This window comes from Arctopsyche grandis, chromosome 12, assembly GCF_051622035.1.
Source record: "Arctopsyche grandis isolate Sample6627 chromosome 12, ASM5162203v2, whole genome shotgun sequence".
Taxonomy (NCBI): domain Eukaryota; kingdom Metazoa; phylum Arthropoda; class Insecta; order Trichoptera; family Hydropsychidae; genus Arctopsyche; species Arctopsyche grandis.
The window spans coordinates 24,111,159-24,128,691 of NC_135366.1; the positions used below are offsets into that span (position 1 = coordinate 24,111,159).

The 17,533-nt window shown below is 36.6% G+C and overlaps 1 protein-coding gene across 1 annotated transcript in view; it reads right to left on the minus strand.

Annotated features, from left to right (window-relative positions):
• Mcr (macroglobulin complement-related) overlaps positions 1–17,533 on the minus strand; it is a 54,205-nt gene that overhangs the window by 4,562 nt on the left and 32,110 nt on the right. Inside the window, exons 2-24 of the mRNA XM_077443355.1 lie at positions 12,586–13,103; positions 10,605–10,785; positions 10,365–10,533; positions 10,179–10,291; positions 9,327–9,467; positions 9,021–9,249; positions 8,744–8,943; positions 8,574–8,663; positions 8,207–8,431; positions 7,951–8,137; positions 7,688–7,863; positions 7,507–7,617; positions 5,769–5,909; positions 5,532–5,681; positions 3,736–3,875; positions 3,502–3,665; positions 3,212–3,435; positions 2,541–3,137; positions 2,280–2,464; positions 1,303–1,405; positions 1,027–1,230; positions 772–958; positions 463–692 (exon numbers count right to left, since the gene is read on the minus strand). Coding sequence (XP_077299481.1) covers positions 463–692; positions 772–958; positions 1,027–1,230; positions 1,303–1,405; positions 2,280–2,464; positions 2,541–3,137; positions 3,212–3,435; positions 3,502–3,665; positions 3,736–3,875; positions 5,532–5,681; positions 5,769–5,909; positions 7,507–7,617; positions 7,688–7,863; positions 7,951–8,137; positions 8,207–8,431; positions 8,574–8,663; positions 8,744–8,943; positions 9,021–9,249; positions 9,327–9,467; positions 10,179–10,291; positions 10,365–10,533; positions 10,605–10,785; positions 12,586–13,088 — 4,650 coding nt within the window. The 5' untranslated portion in view covers positions 13,089–13,103. The remainder of the gene's footprint in view (positions 1–462; positions 693–771; positions 959–1,026; positions 1,231–1,302; positions 1,406–2,279; positions 2,465–2,540; positions 3,138–3,211; positions 3,436–3,501; positions 3,666–3,735; positions 3,876–5,531; positions 5,682–5,768; positions 5,910–7,506; positions 7,618–7,687; positions 7,864–7,950; positions 8,138–8,206; positions 8,432–8,573; positions 8,664–8,743; positions 8,944–9,020; positions 9,250–9,326; positions 9,468–10,178; positions 10,292–10,364; positions 10,534–10,604; positions 10,786–12,585; positions 13,104–17,533) is intronic.

Below are 17,533 nucleotides of genomic sequence, written 5' to 3' on the forward strand. Positions count from 1 at the left end.
TGGGTTGCACAGCATCCATCTCCAACACCACATTTTGAATGCATCTAACATATCCTTTTTTATTTTTAAGGTTCATGTCTCGACTCCATACAATACAATGGGGAATACCAAATGGATTTTCATTCTTCTCATAATAGAGCGGTTTAGACTGACCATCGCCGTTTTTGTCATTCCTATTCTTCTGCAGATTTCCGATTGGAATCCTCCTTCCCTTGAGATCAAGACACCTATATAGTAAAATCGTCAACTTCCTCATAGCATTTTAAGGCGTTGGACTTTATGAGAGTAAATCTATCAACAATAGGATTTTTGTTTATCTCTAAACCCAAGTGTCTACTCTCTATCTTTATTCTACGAAGTAGTTCAACCATTTCATCTTAATTGCTTGCTTACCATTGACGTCGTGAAAGAAGAATATCTATAAAACCACAGTTGTATGTATTTTTTGGGTTGGAAATTTACCTGAGTGGAAGCCCATCCTCCGTCAGTGAGACGTTGAGCGTTCAACCACATAACTATGGGTTCGACGATGACTTCTTGCCTCGCTGTATACGTCAGCAGAGCGTAAGCTGTCGTCTCGATGTTGCTAGCGTCGTATTTGTACGGCAGGCGAGGTAAAAGGAAAGGCTTTTGATTCTCATACTTGACAGGAGGGTTCGGAACGGCGTCTTTACCCCAATATATAAGACCACCTGAAGAAAAAAATTATATTATAACATTTGGAATGATCATAGCACATTAAATGTATCTAGATGAAAGATCATAGCATACCTTCTTTACGAGCAAGTCTTGCAAGGATTCCGAAAGCCGTCTCAGCACTAGAAGCCTTCGTAGACAGTAGAGCGTACGCTACTATAGCCACATCGTACGGATCTCCGTGACTAGCCAGCAGATTCAGATTACGTTCCAGCCAAAATACGGCACGTTGTTGAGCTTGTGCGACTCTAGCACTAATGCCCTATTAAAAAAAATGTAAGATAAAAATAATACTTTATAATATTCAAAAAGTGTGTGGTGAATTCTTACGCCTTTGATGTCTTTCAGATCTTTGACTACTTCCAGAGTGAGGAGTACGTGAGCGGTCAGCGAAATATTACGTTGAGATATAGCATCTTCCCCAGGCCAATTCAATGAAGCGTTCACTTTCCGATCAGGAGACCACGTGACTTCGTAGAACGCACCCTCGTGAGACTGATGCTCCAATATCCACGATACCGATTTTGAAATTACCTAATTTGAAAGCATATTCTGTATTAAACGGTTTGCAGACAAATATGCAACTGAGCAATTTGTTGAACTTACAGCCGGATCGATGTAAATGTAATTTTCCCACTCGTAGAAAGAAGCATCTTGGAAAATCCTCGCACAGAATGCAGTCAGCCAAACGCTCGACGCCGATTGATTCCTGATGATTAAATTCGTGACGTTAAAACACAGTCATAAAATATACATAGCACACATAAGAAAGGGTACGATTTAACGGTGCATTTAGAAAATAACAACTTTGCTCCTTAGAACGAATGATTTGCGCATTAGAATAAAATAAATAAATATATTTCTGTTAACTAAGAAATGTTACATTGAGCAATATCTCATACATATGTAGTATGAAATAAAAAAATGTTTCGATCATTTAACAATTAAAAAGTGTACAATTAAAGGTAGAATTGAAAAACTTTTTGATTGATTTTAACCGACAAATTTGCAGTTTAATTCATAAATTCTTTACTCGCAAGTTATTAAGATTGTACACCTATTATACAGAGTGGACCAATTTGGACAGTTGCTGGCTGAGAAATTGCCGATCCTATATGCGAGATCTTTAATGCTCAGCGTTAATGCACGTTTCATTCATTTTAAGTTGCTTTATATTTTTTTCTGTTGTGAAAGTAGCTTAAATATCAAATGCCCATATTTGATATTAAAATACTGACCTAATTAAAACAATGGATTTGTAAATTTTCAATTGATGAAGTATTTTTTTTATTTATTTATTATACATAGGTTATTTATTATTAAGTCTTGAGGCTTATTTTATTTTTTTAAGTGTACGAAATATTATATAAGAGAAACAAGAATTTATGTGTTCTTTTCTTTTATAATCTAGTTATACGTATATATTTTTTCTATTGCTGTTTTTTTTAATATATTAGAATTTATTTTTTAAATGTACATTTATATTTTTAAATGATATGATATATTTTTTAATTTACACAAATTTTGTGGAATTCTTACGATAAATGTGCATTAAAATTGTTCCAATAAAAAAAATAGCATACCAATCGCTTCGGAACAGACTGAAGGATCCATCAGGCATTAAGAACGACAACTGCCTTTGGTATAAAATATTCAAATGATGGAAAGAATCCTTCTCGATGGTACGATTCCGCTGATTGATCAATCTCATATACATAGTAGTGTACAGGTTGGCGGCAAAGCTGAACATATTCTGCTCGGCAGATTCCTAAAAAAACACCAACAAAATCATGTAACCATGATTTACAACACACAAGACATATAAACATTTACAAAAAACAAACCATAGGTAGATTCAACAAGCTCGTAGCATTGACAGGCATAGTGGGGAAGATCGGTCCGACAACATCTCCTATGACGGAAACCGTTGCCTTATTAGACCCGAACACATAGTAACGATGAACATCGTACGGGATAATCGGCGTCTCCGTCACGTTCACGTGCAAGTATTGGAACACGAAGGCACGATTCGACAGATCCAACAATATGGACTGATGCCGAAGTTGAGGAACCCCGTCAGCTTCGACGTGCAGCATCCTGGTCGTGGAATCCTTTCCGATGAGGGTCGTGGCACGTATGGTGACTTCGATGTCGCCAAGTCTCTGAGGAACGATCGGCAGATGGACGACCATAGCTTCACCGGCCGGGATGTAGACGAAGAACTGATGCTCTCCGAAAGACGTGCGTGGATTGTACGAGCTTACGATTCCGAGCTCTTCAACGTGGACGAATTTATAGTCCGGAGAGCCGGTCAAGACGACTGTGGCTTCGATGGCCGTCAACATATAGTTGAATACGGTAGCACGGATGCCGATTTGTTCACCCTGACGACAAGTTTCTGGCATTTCCACGTTCATGAAGAACGGCAACGCTCCTTCATACTAGAAAAATTTCAGCCGTTAATAAATGACAGTTGTTTTTATTAAAATTTAATCAAACTGACAATTAATAATACCTCGATTGCTTTAGACAGCATTCCAAATCCTAAGCTGGGAGACATTGAAAAGGCCGAGATCATCCAGAAAGCTGGCCGCTTCGGAACGTCCACATTGAAGATGAATCTACCGTGTGGGCCGATGTTTATATCCTTCCAAAGCCACACGTTATCGTACTGACGTTGGATGCGGTTAAATCGGAACTTACGGAAGTGAGACACTCTCGAAGACTTATCCAGGTCACCTGAAAAACATTACTTTTAGACTAGTTTCTATTATAAATCAAACATTTCAACGCATCAAAACTTACAGGCCGTCTCGTCTGTGCCGTCAGAACAGTCAAATATCCCATCACACTTTCGAGCTATGGGGTAGCAGTCGCCGCTGAGACATTCCCCTAATCCTGCTGTCAGGTTGCAATATATCGGTCTTCGGGACACCTCCACGTCGCTGAACACGACCAAGCCGGCAAACCTGAAGTGCACAGATTAATGATGATGATTGAAATACAATTATCGGATTGTGTAAGGTTCGGTGGACTTACTCGAAGGTACGGTTTGCGTCTATTCCGAACGTCGAGGATGGGAAGTAAATCAGATCGTCGGGATTTCCTTGATGCGATACCCAAGTGTGTTTGAACGTGCCGTTAGTCTGTTCGTCGAATGTTGCCATCTTTGTTATGACCTGAAAGTTGAGTGAATTATAGTTTTCACATTTCAATAAAAGTAAGCTTTAGCATATGTATATAAAAAAGCATAATAAAAAGTATATGATGTGATTCCAATTCAATTGATCTATACATTTTAGACTCTTAGGGAACAGACACACAGAGTGGTACACGGCATGTGTTTTTTTGTTAGATAGTTTTGCACGTGTAAAAAAAAATGCTAGTACGCCTGATCAATACCATCGCGATCCTTGGCAAAACTCACCACCTGGAATGTTTTCGGTGATATTTTATCTTTGTATTGACAGTGATTTCCATATTCGAAAAAATGGATCAGAAATAAGATCATACGAATTAACAATGACACGAAGACCCGCCCATTCACAGCTGGAGGCATGCCGTGCCGTACAATTATGTGTGTCTGCGCCTTTATATGTTAGTTGATGGTTGAAGCAATATTAAACTTAGGCTTTTTTGATTCCTAGAACATTTTAGCCTGTACTTATGCACTACCTTTATAAGAAGCATGGCCATTATATAATATCTAGTATAGTTCTACTATTATATCTAGATAGGAGTTAGCGGTAGTGTCAACTGTACTTTTTCATCAACTGTGATACGCTTACCTGTTATGGCTGATGTTTGATTTATATAAATTATTAGTTGCTTTCTTGATATCTTCATTCCATAAGTGTGTAAAATTTTGATATTCACCTTTTTAACATAGCTAATTACTTTTAAAAATTTATATTTTAAGGTCTATTCATACTGGCACAGCATATGTTTACTTTCTATATGGACACATTTATATGTTCCGCAATGTATACATGACATAGACGTAACGCGTGCTGATGAAAGTGCGCATGCGCATATGAATATTTTCGGTAACGACGCAAGCAATATTGTGCCGTATCGTCGTGCTCTCTAATGTATATGTGAGCCGATTTTGCCTTGCAATCGACCAAAACTTGTCTGATCGTGCGCTGCTGTATAGTATGAATAGAAGTAGTCTTTTCCGTGCACTGCTGTGCTGTAGTATGAATAGACTTTTAAGGGTTTGCCGTTTTCTAAATATAATAGTGGACAATGAGTATGAATATAACATTAAAAATTGCCATTGGACAAATTTCAATATCACACTAGTGCTTAATAGATCTGAACTGTAAACAATTTTTGGAGTTTGATTTTCTTATTACTATACAAGACTGACGTATATATATACGAATCGAAATTTTGTACCGACCAAATTTATTCAGATCAAAGCTTAATGCGATGCAATGTTGATGTTATTAAAGATGATGCTAATATTACAAATATGATATTTATAAATAAAAAACGTTATGAATGAAAAGTAAAATCTACATGAAAACAACCTTACTATGCTTCAAAAATTCAAGCTTAATATTATATACACTAATTATAAATGAAGATGTTAAAAAATGATCCACTGATATATGTACGTATGAAATCGCCGAAAGCTATCTACGAGTGTGATTTAGCTTTCAATACTCAACAACAAAACCATGCTTGTGCGTAGATACTTATATAGAGCATACATAATCCTTACCCAAAAAATCAAATACAAAATCAAAACAAAAAAAATACAATGTTAGTATCGCACGGAAATATATTAGACACGTATACTGTCACTGAAAAAAACATGTAAAACACACCTGAGCATAGGTGAGTTCGTTGCCAGCTTGCATAGTATAGAAAGCGTTGTCTATTCCGGACAAACCAACGTACGATCCCGGCTCGCCGTAGATTGCAACTTCGACCTTTTCTCCTGTACGTGACTTCCGATCGTTGATGAATACGGTGAACTAAAAAGAAAAATGATACATTAAAACCTAATCATTTAAGCCCGTCACCGTGGTGATATAGTATTATAAATATGATGAGCTTTTTACATTGTTTCTTGATATTCCATTGACGGGAACTGTAATTGAATCGGCGACTACGTCTCCTCGTCTTCCGGTGCTCCACACGACGATCGTAACAGCTGGTGCCATCTCGGCAGATAGCGTTACGGCGAATGTACGAATGCTTTCCTATAAACAAATGTAGTATATATTTATTTACAATTTCGCCAGTGACATTACAGATTAGCTCCAATTCGCACTATGGCTACACAAAAATAAATAAATATACAATAAGATATATAAATTATTATTTTGAATAAAAATACCAATAATTTTATTTTACTACCGCCATCTATGTATAAAACTTAAGACTACATAGACGTCACCCAGATTTCAAATTTGCTAACTTCAAACGCGTCTTAAACGATATTTTATCTCTATCGTAATGGCGGAGGATCCATTTACTTATATTGATGACCAAAATGAGCAAAGTATGAAAACGATCGGATAAGAGGCAAATTTTTTCCTGAATTGTAATCGTAAGTGAAACGTAAAGGAGGTTTGTAATAAAAATAGAACATGCTACGATCCCAAACTAAACAATCCCTCAACCAGATCAGTATATTTTAGATTAAACAAATCCAAACCAATAGAAATCCGGTTGAAGAGCTTGACGCCCCTGGCGATAGGCGACGAAACCATCAAATTGGTACGTGCCTTAGGTGATGAGGATAAATAGCGGTATCTAATATATCTGAGTTTGCTGGGAACATTGAAGTTCATTTCGGCAAGAATTTGAGGATTGCATACCAATCCAATCAGTAGTTTATAAAAATGCTTCCCCAGATATACTCTATGCCGTGACTGGAGGGAATTATAACCTAATGCTCCCAATGGTTCCCGGAAAGGTTGCTCGAAAGCGGTACCCACACGGGAAAATTTGGCTATTGTCGCAACCCACTATGGACAACTCGCCACTGCGATACGCACACAAACCGGGTTGACTTCTCGCCCGTTCCCACAAACTCATTTTTATATTTTTTATGTATGCCTTAGGGAAAAATTTCGGCGAGTGCGAAAAGTATTTCAGTTGAACTTTCAATGGTGTGTATATGGCGATAGGTGGGGATGGGCGATTGGGACAATAGTATTTCAGTCAAATTTGCTACCTGCGCGTACGAGAGTTTGTGGGAACGGGCGAGAAGTCAACCCGGTTTGTGTGCGTATCGCAGTGGCGAGTTGTCCATAGTGGGTTGCGACAATAGCCAAATTTTCCCGTGTGGGTACCGCTTTCGAGCAACCTTTCCGGTCACCGCTCCCAATAGATACGCACTTGGATAGAGCCAGGGATAGCGACCGTAAACAACCATGTAGGTATATCTGACAAACCTTCTCTGCACTCTCTCGATTCTCAGACAATGGACCCTCTCACTAGGGTTCCATATGATAGATGAGAACTCGAGAATGCTTCGTACTAGTGAATTATATAGGATACGGAGTACCAAGACACTCTGGAAAGGTTTACTTGCATGCAGTATGAAACCCAACATTTTTATAGCTCTCAAACAAATAATATCAATGTGAGGTCCGAAATCAAGATTCGCGCAGAACAGGATTCCCAGATCACTGAAACTCACAACCGAATCTAGCCTAATTCCATTTAAATGGTAAGAGTAATAAAATTGGTTTCTCGATCTGGTTAAGCTTAGAAAGCAGCATTTCTCGATGTTAAACGAGTGTTTTAAATGAAATCAATGGACTATTATATTATCTAATATGTATTTACCTGCATATTTTCTTGTCCAGTCGTCAGGATGATTCCTTTCGACATCACAATATAATTGAAAAACTGCATGTAGAAGTTTGTATGGACGTGCAATATGATATATTCTCCGACCTGAATCAAATAATACAGTATTATAAAATTGAACAATAGTTTAACGTATCTGCGTTATATGTATACGTACTTTAGCATCTTGAGTACTGGTAACAACTTTAATATGATGATTCAACGGTGAGAATTGACTCAAAAGCAAAAGCTCTCCTTGAGCTTGACGTCCTGTTGCGTCTCGGAAATATGCCGTCAAACGCATTTGTTTAACATCGTTCAGAGTCTCCTTAGCATTCGGAACATCATCAAGACCTATAGTATGATATAAAGTTAACACATTTGATATACAATATAAATAGACAGTAAAATATATCAAAAAGTACATATATATAATAGTACCTAAAAGTGTTTTCAAATCAATCTTCATATGCCATATTCCAGCATGGTTATCATCCATTCGTAATTGCTGCGATGCAATGTCGCGTCGTCCTCCAGATCGCATCTCTACAAAGCTATGAACTTCCATGACACTGACTCCGAGTTGTAGCGGTCTTAGTGGTGAGCCGTCGTGGAACGAGGCTGCAATCTAAAAAAAATCATCGGGTGTTAAATTGGTGTTATGACGATTGAGACGAGTGTGAGTTGGCGCACTTACGTGGATGTCGAACGGCATGGCCGGTTTGAAGACTTGAGGAGTACCTCCGAGGAAAGCGACGTTTATCGAAGAGTTGTATATGCGAGAGACGGAATACCCTTCAATGATCTCGTCTAAGAAACGCTCGCCGACTGTCGCCGTGATGATTACTTCCATTCCGTCTAATGACGGTACGAATTGTTCTAGCTCTCTCATTGAATAGCGGAATTCGTAAGTGCCGTTGAACTGTAATATGTATAGAAATGAGACATAACCTCAAAGTTGTACAAACAAAATATATACTACTAAATCAAATAAGGTTCTGAACCAATTATAAATTGTTTATATATGTATTTATTACTTAGAATAAGGTCAAACAATTACTTACAAATCTTAAATACGGCAAATTGTTAGCACCACCATACTGATAAGTATTGTAAGGATCTGGTTTTGTCATCCAGAATGGATATTCTTCATCCTAAAAATACACAATACATATTAAAATACTAAAAAAATTAGAAAAGCATTTTAAATATTTAAATTACAAAAGAGGCATACAAAATTGAAATGTCTTTCAACGACTTTTGAATAATCATAAACGTATCCGGGTTGATTTAGTATATTCGTAGAGCTCGGAACAGCTCCACTCTGCAACGTGATCGGATTACCTCTCTCGTCAAGCTGCGTATTGTAATTCATATTATTTGTATTCGGATACAGATTAGCACCCGGATAATACTGATTCCTTATATTCTGATCTGAAACGATAAGTCAAATAAGAACAAATTCACCGATACTTTTAATACTACACACACACACACACAATTAGACTGACCTTTCTCAAACTGCTGCTCTCTTTCGTACTGTCCGGGTATTCCGAACTGTCCTTGATTATTGAACTGTCCTTGCTCGTAATATTGAGGCCGGAACTGGGGTATCGGCCTGATCGTAGCCTTCAGAGTGAGGTTTCCCCGCACGGGAGCCCCTGACGTGTAATTGGCCATGATACGACCGTAAATATACGGATCCGTATTGAAGAAGAAGGCAGGCATTGTTACGTTAACCTAAACATATGATTGATTTATTAAATAAAATAAAGTAAATTCGTAAAATAATACATAATGATAAAAATTTGCATTACTTCAAATCTAGTCTGATAGTATTCTTCAACTAAGAAAGCAGATTCTTCAACTTGTCCCAAAGCCCACACTTGTATGATCCACTCACCGAAGACCGGTTGATCTGATAGTCTGTAGTCCAAGCTCACCGTCCCCAAATTAGACTGGAATTATAATAAATAAAAAATTAATATATGGGAAAGGCGGCATAGTCAATATTTTCCCAAGATGCTGATTAGGGTTGCCCCTGAGTGTCATCTATGGTATTAAGCTTGTACATACATATATAAATTTTGTAATCAAATAGTAGGTAGGATGGTTTTGCCAATTTGATGAGAGACCGTTCAGACAATGAAATCAGATAAATTGGCAAACTCTGATAGGAAACGATCTACCTGGAGTCACAATTATCCAAGTCTGAGCAGCAGCACTACAGATAATACTCGGAATAAATTATTTTCAATCGAGGTCAATCCATGGGATCGAACTCGTTAACCTCTCGGTGGTTAGGATTGACATGCTGCTATTTATAAATTCATATAGCCAGCAGTATGACTCAATGGTAGTGTGTATGTTTAGCACCAAGTGATCAGTGGGTTCGATCCCCCATATTGCTGGTTAGATTTGGGGGTATTTGTGACCCCAAATCGATCGTTTCTTATCAGAGTTTGCCAATTTTATCTGATCATTGTTGAAATGGTTCTTCAAAATTGACAAAAATGATTTATATAATAATAAAATGCTGTATTGTTTGTAATTAATTGTCCAGGAAGGCGCATTGGGGTCTTCCAGTCAAGCCTTCCTGGTATATATCTATGTAAAAATAAATCTAGTAATTAATCAATAACTTTGAAGCAGTGAAAAATGTAGCGTACCTGTCTTGACAGCCATCTTTTCATAATATGCCGACGAGGATCTAATACATATACGTCAATTGCATTATTGAAAGCTTTCAATTCGGTGTTGATTGGAATTGTACGGAAGCGAACTGAAAAGAATATTAAATTTTGATTAGATCTTACATAGAAAAAAAGGAATATAATGAAATTAAAGTTTCATACCAGTTTGTCCTTGCATATATACAGGCTTATCCATTTGTATAAATATAGTCATGAATCTTCTGGAGAATGTGAGTTGAGTTTCATTCAAAAACGCTTTACCATCAAACGGATCATCGTAGAGACCTTCAACGCGGAGCTTATAATCTCCAGGCACCGACGTTTCCGGGACCTATTATTGTATTTCAAAGATTAAAATGATATCAAGCAATTATACCAAACGGTTTACGGTTAGAATCTTACCCTCATTATGAGTGTAGCTGGAATGCCCTGTTTAATGTCTTCGTTGACGTGAGTCATCTCGACTCCGTTGTTCGATATAGAAGCCCTGACGGTCATCTTGAGCCGAGCCTTCAGTATGTTGACGGACATTTTGTAGATTTGTCCAGGACGTACCATTCGAGAGGCTACAATGAAGTAGGTGCTGAAATTATAAGATGGAGCAATATTAAAAATCAGTTTTTTGAAGGGAGTTTTGGAAGCAAAAGCATTACATTCTAATTAATAATACAGTGCGTGATTAAATACGGGTATTTAAAAGTGAAAAGGATGCATGTAAGCATAACTGTGTTGAAGAATTCATTTTATTTACCAAAGCACTATGGAGAACCATATGATAGTGTTTCAATATAGTTTTGCACAAGCAAAAAAAAAAAGCTAGCACGCCTTATCTATGCCATCACGATCCTTGACAAAACTCACTTCCTGGAGTGTTTTCAGTGATATTTTTATCATTGTATTGACATAGGTTTGACAGTGATCAATAATGGTGATTCCCATATTTTAAGAAATGTAGGAGAAGCTTTTCAAAATAATAAGATCCTATAAATCAACAATGACATGAAAACACGTCTACCACAGCTGGAGTCTATCTAGTGTCGTACTTTTGAGTGTGTTCTTACCATTAGGGTATGTGAAGAATCTTTGGATAAAATATATGCATACATTACAGTCCAAGTGTTCATTCTAGTTCGTTCATGAACATACTAGTTTGTTCATACACGAACTATTGGATTCAATTTAAGTGCTAATAGTCACAAGCCATCTTCAAATAAACTCAACAGGGAAGAAACTATTAGCTGTCAAAACGCAATTTTATTTACAAGGGAAATCCCATGGAATCCGCATTACAACGTTACTATAATTCCTGTTTACGCTAATTTTTCAAACCATTGCAACCCAGAGTGAGCATATATACCTACATAGAGGATGGGACAAACAATTGAGAATACTTGTGCATTAATAAACTACTTCGATTGTCAATTTGTTATTTTGCGTACATTATAACTGGTTCGTGTATGAACAAACTAGTATGTTCATGAACGAACAAAATATACTGAATTGGACTACAACACATACATTTTATAGAAAATTACAATAGATTTGTATTTAATAGCCAGCAGCAAAGCTTGGTGGTTGCGTTAATACTAACCACCGAGAGATTGTTGGGTTCGATTCCGTGGGTTGATCTCGATTGAAAAGAATTTATTCCGAGTATTATCTATAGTGCTATTGGTTATACTTGGATATTTGTGACTCCAAGTAGATCGTTTCCTATCAGAGTTTGTCAATTTATCTGATATAATTGTTGAAACGGTCTCTCATCAAATTGCCAAAAACCAACCTACCCACTATTTGTCATCACTATTTGAATATGATTTTAAAATTTATAACCTATAAATTTATATATGTAGTTAAGGATTGTTAATGAAATACTAACCAATAATCTGAAGCTCCATAGTGCCGTCAATGAATAATTATCATAAATGAAATAGAATACAATTCTTACACCTCGGTCGTCATAAAGGTGTCAACTTAGGAAATGTATGGTAAATCAGACTCAAACCTCTAGTTAATTTCTCGATTAAATGAAAATTAATACACTTAATTTGAGAGTTATGAATGTGATGTATTACAATGCCATTATCAACTGGTAATTTGAGTCCAATATACCATACGTTTTTGTTAAAATTTGACCTTGTATTTATGATTTTAAATACATTTTTCATTCAATAACAAATGAATGCAATACATTATTATGAAATATCGAAGCTAATATGGCAAATACTATTGTGATGGAAAATATATGAAGCTTATCGTTGCTGAACAATACCCGAAAGATCACACTCACCCGTAACTAGCGGCATCATAAATAGAATAAAAATGATTTACAATGATTCTAATACACATAAAAATGATCCAAATCAACAAACGAAATACTCACGCTTCATTAATGATAACACTATTGGACTCCACAGGTGGTACGAATACACCGGATCGACTATCGACCCAAGTCGGCCTCGGATCAAACTCGTTCCTATTCCCCGGCAAGTCTCTGTTGAACCCGTCATTACTCTCCGGATAATCATTCCTATTGTACGGATTATCCTTATTGTAGATATCGTCCCGGTTGGAGTTCGGATTCCTTGGATTGTCCGAAAAGTCCGGATTCCTATTCGGATAATTGAGATCGTTGTACGGGAAGCTGGGATCGGGAGTGATGTTCGGATCATTCTGATTGTTCCGGGCATAGTCTCGGTTGTAGTTGGGATTGTTCGGGTCTCGGTTGTAGTTCGGGTTGTTCGGGTCCGGGTTAAGGGGATAGTTAGGGTAGTTCTGGTCCGATGTGTATGGCCTGTCGCTGCGGGGATATTCGAAGCTCTGACTGTGGCAGACGGCGGCGAAGACCAGCACTGTGAAGATTTGTTGACTCCATCGAGGCTTCATGACGGGGCTGTGTATCTGAAAGTAGAAATATAATATATATAGTGGCAGATTTACATAACTTTTGGTGTTAAGCTTGAGGTGTCGTGGTGTGTATGGGTATGCGTTTTAATTTAAATGTGTCCCCTAGATTCTCCGGGGTAACAATAGGGTGAGTTTTAAACTCGTGACCCCAAAACAACATAAATGTACACTACGATAAATTACTCCTGGGGAATGAGTTAGTGCGAAAGTTCTCAAATTGTTCCGTCGTATGTATGCAATTAGACTATTAGTGTCAAAATGTCAGTAGAATTACGATTTTGGTTTGCTAAATCACTATATACGAAAGTAAATGTTTAACTATTTATTTTATTATCTTGGTTTTAGCTGTAAGTTTCTCTCTGTTTATTAAATAAATAAAATAAATACATATTTATTATCAAGCTAAGACTTGGCGCCGATATACTGAATCGTACGGTACGACACGCCTAAGTAGACTCCAGCTGTGATGGGCGTATCCTCATGTCATTGCTAATTCGTACGATCTTATAATTTCGACGAGTTTCTCCTACATTTCTTCAAATGTGTGAATCACCGTTATCGATCACTGTCAAAAATATGTCAATACAAGAAAAATATATGACGAAAACACTCCAGGGGGTGAATTTTGGCCTGGCGTAGATCAGGCGTGCTAGCGGTTTATTTTACATGTGCAAAACTATCTAAAAATAACCACGTGCAGCGTGCAACTCTTTGTATCTGCACCCTTAGACTTTGATTTATCTTACTTTTGGAGCTTTAGATCGCAGACACACAGAATCGTACGGCACGCCGAGGTAGACTCCAGCTGTGATGGGCGTATCCTCATGTCATTGCTAATTCGTACGATCTTATAATTTCGACGAGTTTCTCCTATATTTCTTCAAATATGGGAATCACCGTTATCGATCACTGTCAAAAACATGTCAATATAACGAAAACACTACAATGGGTGAAATTTGGCATGGCGTGGATCAAACGTGCTAGTGTTTTTTTTTAAATGTGCAAAAATATCTAAAAATAAATCTTTAAAAGATGATGATTGTGTTTTCGTAACTTGATTTACATTATTTTAGTAATGTATATTACTCAATTTCGTACTTTTAAACGTGAAAAGCGTGATCCGATTTTGTACTACTGACGTGCAAGTTTCGATTTTGTATTTCGAATTAAGCTCTTAGGGAGTACATACTTGGCTGGAAATGTTTAATACATTGATGGGTTAATCATGGAAGATATCGATTTTAAATATGTATGTATTAGATGTTTCCGTGACTCGATTTCGTACTGTATGCATACTTTCAATTAAACTAAGAGGCGCAAATTAGTGCAATAATTTTATAAGTAAATGCATTTTAATTACTTTCGTGACCCAATTTCGTACATATATATTACATCCATACGTACAAGACGTGATCCGATTTTGTTCTACTGACGTGCAAGTTTCGATTTTGTGTTTTGAATTTGTCTCTTAGGACTTAGATAGTACATATTTGGTTGGGAAGTGCAAATGTATACTTCGTAGTACTAATTGGTGGGTTAATCATGGAAGATATCGATGTAAATACGTATTAGTTGCTTCTGTGACTCGATTTCGTACTGTATGTCTACTTTCAAGTATACTACAAGGCGTAAATACATTTTAGTCAATTTCGTGACCCGATTTCATACTGCAAACATTTAAGTGTACTCATGGTTGTGGCGACGATATATGCAGTTGCTTTCGTGACTTGAAAATAATAATACAAGGATTCTATGTAGATAATAAAGGGGCGAAAGCAATGAAGTGTGGTTTAATACACGACTGACTAATATGACGAAGGAAGGAAGTAAAGTAGTAGCCACCAACATCAAATCGACTCACAGAATGGCGACCCAAAGTCGATCATGTTATAGGGTCCCTAAAATATGTACATTCGTGACCGGATTTCGTTCTGCACATGTGTTCAAAAACACTCCTCGTTCAGTAATTTCACTTATTTGATACTAATCTGATTATAAAAATAAAGTTTGGGCACCACTGAAACGAAGGCATTTATGAGTGCAAACATTTCGCGAAGCAATTAAATAAAAACATGTACGAATGATTAAATGAAAAATAAATCATCCGTATAAAATACCCCCTTGGATATTCCACAACTAAATAGAATTGCATAGCAAATTTGGTCAAAGCACGTTTCGACCATTACAGTAAAAATTACATTTGCATAATAATTTTTTTTAACATTTATCTAATACTAAACGTGAATACTAATTATCGTTTCTTATAAAGCTTATAGTATGTACATTTTAAAATACCCACATTCACCGAAAATCAATAAATAAACAATACTATTATAAAAGCACAAACAAAGTTATAATATAAGCACTCGAAAACAATTAAAAGTGAAATGAACGACTTCACATTTAAATTCAGACCGAAAGGACATTAGGCGAAACAATAAAAGGAAACGACCCGGAAGGAAAACCCTCCCCTATATATTATACAATCTAATTAATTCAATTTACCCACGGGAGTAAAGGCGATACAATTAACACAACTATGACCTCCGACAAAATAAAATTTAACTTAAACGATTTAAAAAATTAGGCTCCTCATCCACATCTTCCTCTTTCTCAATATTTGAAGCACTCAATTATAAAATCAAAGTTGAGAAAAGCAACTGAATATACTTATATGTAGACGTATTAGCATTTGATATGTCAAAATGCCAAATATTTAAAATAGGTAATCCTATGGAACCGCATTACAACGATGGTATAACTCTCGTTGCCGCTGTTTTTCAAAATATTGCAACTCAGGGTACGCATACAAAATAATGGAGGATGTGGCAAGCGTTTGTTAATACTTGACTTATGTATGTATGTATGTATGTCTAATAGTTAATATGTTCTTTTGTGTATAAAATAACTGGCCAGATCGTTTTGTATATGAACAGACTAGTATGTTCACGAACGAACGCAATGTACTGAACTTGAACTTATGTAAATATGTACATACAGTTTCAGTCCAAGTTTTCACTCTGGTCAGTTCATGAACATATTATTTTGTTCATACATGAACTATTGGTTTCAGTTTAAGTGCTAACTGTCAACAGTTATCTTTAAATAGTCTCACCAGATGTAGTTGAAATGGGAAATTCCATGGAAACCACATTACAACGTTAGGCTCGGTCGACCCGTTCCTTCCTGTGATTGGCTGCTTTTTGTGAGTACTCGAGTATTGCCGTGCCGTGAATAAACTCGACTTTTACCTGATGTCTGATTACTCAGACATATACTGCCTGGTTCGCATATAATTTCAGACTGTTGGGCAGCGTACGGAAATATTCCACATATTGCGAATGGAATATACACGCATTCGTTTGTGGTTCAATACAAATTCATATAAATATGAATCAAAACGGGCACGCTTTGTGCCAAATTGACGCTTCATCTTTCTTTTCACACGCATCCACATTTTTTCCACATTTTGCGTATGTATTTCACAATCATTTGGACCCACGAAATTATCCCGGTGAACCACTGTGTACCGGAATTCAGAATATTTCCGTACGCTGCCCATCCCTCTGACATTGTATGCGAACCAGGCAGTATATGTTGGAGTATTTCATCAGGTAAAAGTCGAGTTTATTCACGGCACTTCAATACTTGAGTACTCGCAAAAAGCAGCCAATCACAGGAAGGAGCGGGTCGACCGAGCCTAGCGGATCCAACTCGTCTAGAAACCCGACTTTTACTATATATATATATATATATATATATATATATATATATATATATATATATATATATATATATATATATATATATATATATATATATATATATATATATATATATATATATATATATATAATATTATATATATATATAAAAGTTCTACCTATATATAAATACCAGGAAAATCTTTCTTCTTCTATATATGTATATTTTTTTCAAAACGTAATTAATTCTTGAATTCACTGACTCTACTCAACTAAACGACTGACTATATGTACATCAGATTTCCAGTTAATGTGCAAATATAGCATAAGAAAGCTCACCAGACCAAAAGCATGAAAACAAAAAACGAGACTAATTCATACGAGCTTATAGCTAACTAGCCCACTCGACTAAATTAGCATGTTTACACGAGTCTACATACATAGTTCACAAATTGACGCGATACGAATGAACCATTCAGAAATCAATAATAATGAAACAGGAAATCATATAGATTTTTCCACTGTACAAGAACCCTCCCCCTCCCCCTCATATTACAACTAATTAACGCAAAAGAAATGAAGGTTGGCCTACACTGGTGTCCCAGTTTCAAATGTCGGATAACGATTACCTCATACACCTACACACATGCACGCATTTGTTTTAATCCTTTTATCTACCACCCTTCATAAACTCGGGAGGGGGGTGAAGGGGGTAAAGTT